Source organism: Lactuca virosa, chromosome 1, assembly GCF_052849685.1.
Source record: "Lactuca virosa cultivar CGN04683 chromosome 1, Lactuca_virosa_CGN04683_v6, whole genome shotgun sequence".
Taxonomy (NCBI): Eukaryota; Viridiplantae; Streptophyta; class Magnoliopsida; order Asterales; family Asteraceae; genus Lactuca; species Lactuca virosa.
The window spans coordinates 267,373,292-267,378,033 of record NC_136426.1 but is presented as its reverse complement, the minus strand read 5'-3'; the positions used below and the strand labels follow the sequence as shown (position 1 = coordinate 267,378,033).

The window sequence follows — 4,742 nt, the reverse complement described above, 5'->3', positions numbered from 1 at the left end:
TTTCATGGACTTCACCACCATGTCGTCAATGTAGACCTCCATTGTGTCCCCCAGCTTGTCTTTAAACATCCAGTTCACTAATATTTATATGTTTCGCCTGCATTTTTAAGACAATGTCCAACATTGTAGTGTAACAGTATATACCTGCTGGTGTTATAAATGTTGTATATTCTTGATCGGGTGGTCCCATCTGGATTTGTTGGAATCCTGCTGAAGCATCCATGAAGGTTAAGAGTTCGTGGCCATCCGTTGCATCTATCATGGAATCAATGTGTGGTAGAGGTAAATGATCCTTAGGACAAGGCTTGTTAAGATCTGTGTAGTCTATATATACTCGCCACTTGCTGTTCTTCTTCCGTACGACAACTACATTAGCTAGCCATATCGGGAACTTCACTTCCTTGATCATCCATGTCTTGAGGATCTTTTCCACTTCTTCTTGGATGATCTGATTCCTTTTGGGTGCAAACTTCCTTCTCTTTTGATGTATCGGTCTGAAAGAAGGATCAATATTAAGTTTTTGAGTGATACTACTCTTGTTTATACCTGTCATATCTTCGTGTTTCCATGCGAATGTCTTGCTTCTGGTTCGAAGGAAGTTTAACAAGTCTTGCTCAATTTTCTTAGTTATTGAGGATCCTATGAGGACTTTATCTTCAGGATCCTTGACGCTCAGGGGCACTTCCTTCACGTCTTGCTCCTCTGTTTCTAGAACATGTCGTGTCCCCTGCCTTAAATGCTATGCTTGCTGGGGTTTCGTCGCAGGCTTCATAGAGGTTTTATAACATTCCTTTGACTCTTGTTGATCTCCCATGATCTTCATTGTTCCCGACGGAGTAGGCATCTTTACACACTGATGATATGTTGATGGAACCACTTTCATATCGTGGATCCATGGTCTTACTAATATCACATTATAAGAAGATAAGGTGTCAATAACACGTAAGTTTTGTATAGAGTTTACCCCCTCTACGTATATTGGTAGCTTTATCTCCACTATGGTGTGTTTCGTTTCTCCACTAAATCCTATGAGGACCGAGGATCTTTTGATTATCTCTGATTCCAAGATGTTCATCCTCTTCAGTGCGTCCAAGAGTACGATGTTAACCGAGGATCCTCCGTTAACAAGGATCCTCCTAACAAAGTGGTTGGCAATGTACAGTGTTACCACGAGTCCGTCATGGTGAGGATCCTGGATCTCTTCCCTGTCCGTCTCGTCAAACGCGTTTTCCTCTTTGTTGCTAACCGAGGTATTCTTCTGTGTTCTATCCTCCTTTTCTGTTTTAGAGACCTTGGCATGTGTCTTAGCTTGAGAATAAGAAGTACCAAAAATGTTAGATCTGCCTGAGATAACGTTAATTATCTTGGCATTTGGGGGTGGAGATGCTGGTTTCTCTGGGATCTTGTGACCATCCTGGTTGTTTTCCTTGGACTTTTCTTTCTTACTTCCGAGGATTTCTTTGAGATGCCCTTTGGTAAGGAGGTAGCTGATCTCCTTTCTTAGGGATATGCAATCCTCCGTCATGTGACCGAAATCTTCTTGGTAAGCACACCATTTGGACTTGTCTTTCCAACTGGTAGACTTGTTATCATTCTTTGGCCACCTTGCTTTGTCTCCGAGATCCTGCATAACATGGATTAAACCTAAAACATCCACATAAAAACAATAATCAGTGATCTTAGGGGGTTCCCCTTCATCTCCTTCATCTTCGAGGGAATTAACCCTGTGATGATCTAGTTTGGAATAGGGGTTCGATTTATAGGATCTTGTAGCCTAGGATTCAACCTTCCTATTAGGATTCTCGTATTGACTTGAAGGGTTGCTCATCTTCTGGATTTCTTTATCCTCTTCAAGCCTTATGAACCTCAATTCTTGGCACCTAACTTCGTCCAATCTCTTGAATGGAGTCATCACGATATCTTCATAGAAGGGTGAATCCTTCCTTAGACCCATCTTGAAGGCCTCGACAACAGTCGCCATGTCAATGTTAGGGATGCTCAGAGGTTCCCTGCCAAACCTGTTAACAAAATCCCTAAGTCGTTCCTTAGGATCCTGAACCACCCGAGAGAGATCACTAGTGATCTTCTCGAAGGTTCTGCTACAAGAAAACTGGTTATTGAAATAACTGACTAAGTGTGCAAATGAAGTGGTAGAATAGGGATGAACATTTAGCAGCCATTTAAGAGCTGATCCCGTGAGGGGTGAACCAAAGCCTTTGCATAAGCAAGCTTCCTTCAAGTGCACTGGGATGGGAATGATCTCCATCCTTTCTCGGTATTGTGCTACGTGCTCTTCAGGATTCGTAGTTCCATTGTAAGGCTTCATGCTAGGAGTGTGGAAGCGCTTAGGAACTTCAGTATCGGCTATCGCAGGAGCAAATATGGAGATCATGTGACTTGTTGGAGATGCCTCTGGTATGGTTTGAACTACCCCGGGTACGCTTGAGATCATCTGTCTCAACTGCTGAAGTTCCCTAGCCATGTTTAGACTTATTCTTGCATCAACATTCATAGAGTTAGTATTGATAGTATTGCTTTTTAAGAAGTTACTAGAATCAATGTTTCTAGGAGTATTGAAAGGCTCATTGAGATCATTGATTATTGATGCTCGATTGTTTGTAGTCGTTCCCCAGGGCGATGCAGCAGTAGCAAGAGCTGTGTTCCCCTGTTGATTTCCTGAGGATCCTACGTTGTCGAAGTTCAGGATCCATGGTTTACAACTGTGGGCATCATTTCATGGGATCTTTGAAGTTCCTCCTTCATCCTATCCACTTCTCTAAGTAGTGATCTATTTTCGTATTGCTGCTGAGTCATCTGTTGCGTCATTTTCCTAATCATAGCGAAGAGTTCAGCAGTAGTGACCGGAGCAGCTGGATCCTGGAATCCTGAAGATCCCAAACTTCCTTGGTTAGTTCCCGGAGGGGTGTTTCTCTTCAAAGTATCAGGCGCTTTCCTCTGACCAGGGGGTCCACTTGGAGGAGGTGGTAGGTTTTTGGTTGGAATAGAAGGAGAGGAGGATAAAGAAAGGATCGGTTGTATAGACATGATCTTTCGAGGATTTTGAACACCACGACCCCACGGTGGGCGCCAAATTATTTTGGTAAAAAATTACACAAGTATAAATCAATCAAATTGAATGAGAGGTTGTGATGTTCGAATTGTGCAATAGAAAACGGTAAAGGGAATGACACGATTGTTTACAAGGAAAGCCCTTGATCCTTGCTAGGATCTCTGGCACAAAACTTTGGAAGGTGATATTGATCACCTACCTTGATGATTTTATTAATATAAAATGACGATTACAAAGAGTATTTCAGTAAGAACAAGCAAAAAAATTCGTAGAGTAAGCTAAGAGTCAGTAGAGTGTGTTGTGTGCGAGATACATGTGTCAATTTATAGTCTAAACTAGATAACAAGCTGTCTGATATTTAGGGGATCCTCTATGACCAACTTTGTGAACGTTGATTGACTTGGTATTATGGGTCTTTAACATAGTTGAGACGAAACTCTGTTGAGAATAAGTCTTCTCTTGACTATTTTTGCACATGTGTTAGTTAAGAACGAAATTTAACCGTTATAAATGTTAGTAAATAATAATAACAGTAATAGTTGGGATCCTGAGATAGTTGAGGATCCTGAATATCTGAGGAGGTTTGGGGTTCCTAGATGCTTTGAGGATCCTGGACCTAACAACTGGCACACACAGCTACTAGTCTAACACTATCACACTTCTTGAAACGAATTTTATAACCCTTATAGATGGAATAATTTGTTAATCATAATTTCAGTTGATGTCTAGATTGATACCTTTCTCCAATAACCGGTTTCAACACATTCCATTTGACCTTCGGATTATGGATGGAGTATACGATTTCATCTTCATCACTATCTTCCTCACTAGATTCTTCAGTGTTTTTCTCATCATCTACTTCCACTCGAGCATTCTCTCCTTCACCTTCCACTGGTTCGTCATCACTGTCTTCACAAAGAACATTAAGGAATTCCTCTTTGCATCTTCAATCTGCTTTGGTTTTTAAAAAATCATCAACTTGAACGTCGATTGTGACGAGCTCAAATACTTCATCCATCGCCAAAGGAGACGAGCAGAATCGATCAATCGATTTGTCAGGAATAAAGGAGGCGAGAAAAGGGGTTTTCTTTAATAACTCTAAATTAATGAGGTCAACGATACAGTCACCATTAAGATGCCACGTAATCACCTGTAACCGGCTAAATGAGGGTCACCGAATGATAAGGGTTAAATTGTCCGATTTATCCGGTTTATTGGGCTTTTTCATTGAAAAAAAAATTTAGGACTTTTTTGAAACTTTTACCAAAATATAAGGACTTTACTTTAGATATACCCATAAATGTTAAGTGTCTAAAGAGATAAAATGGAAAAAAAACAACTTTTCGGACTTACACACGCCTCTATCTGACTTCCTGCTAGATATCAGCTTCTAGTAGTCTGTGTCTTTATTTTTTTATTTCACACACTTAATTTTTTTGGCGAAAATTTATTTTCTTAAAAGATCAAAATCTTAAAAAAAACAAAGTTCTTAAAATTTAATCTCTACAAAATGAGCATAATAATGCAAGTTCAAAAACAATATTCTCAAAATATCGTAAAATTTTTAGAGATATTTCTACCACCTATACTAGTAATTTTCTAAAAAGTTTTTTTTATAAATAAGTTATTGTATGTTTATGTTTTAATTTATAGAAATATTTTTTTATAATAT

At 39.5% G+C, this 4,742-nt stretch overlaps 1 protein-coding gene across 1 annotated transcript; it reads right to left on the bottom strand.

Moving 5' to 3' along the window:
* Positions 1–739: 739 nt before the first annotated feature.
* On the bottom strand, positions 740–1,981 carry LOC145129658 (uncharacterized). Its single transcript, XM_079064431.1, has 2 exons — positions 1,813–1,981; positions 740–1,644 (listed from the first exon to the last, which is right to left on the bottom strand). Exons 1-2 carry the CDS (start codon positions 1,979–1,981, stop codon positions 740–742), a joined length of 1,074 nt encoding a protein of 357 aa, XP_078920557.1.
* Positions 1,982–4,742: the final 2,761 nt, after the last annotated feature.

Bases quoted from the DNA above. Each gene is read 5' to 3' on its own strand.
- LOC145129658 (XM_079064431.1), bottom strand. From the start codon at position 1,981: ATGGCGACTGTTGTCGAGGCCTTCAAGATGGGTCTAAGGAAGGATTCA. The intron at 1,645-1,812 runs GTCAATACGAGA...TGGATGTTTTAG, and splicing joins GAAGATGAGCAACCCTTCAA to GTTTAATCCATGTTATGCAG.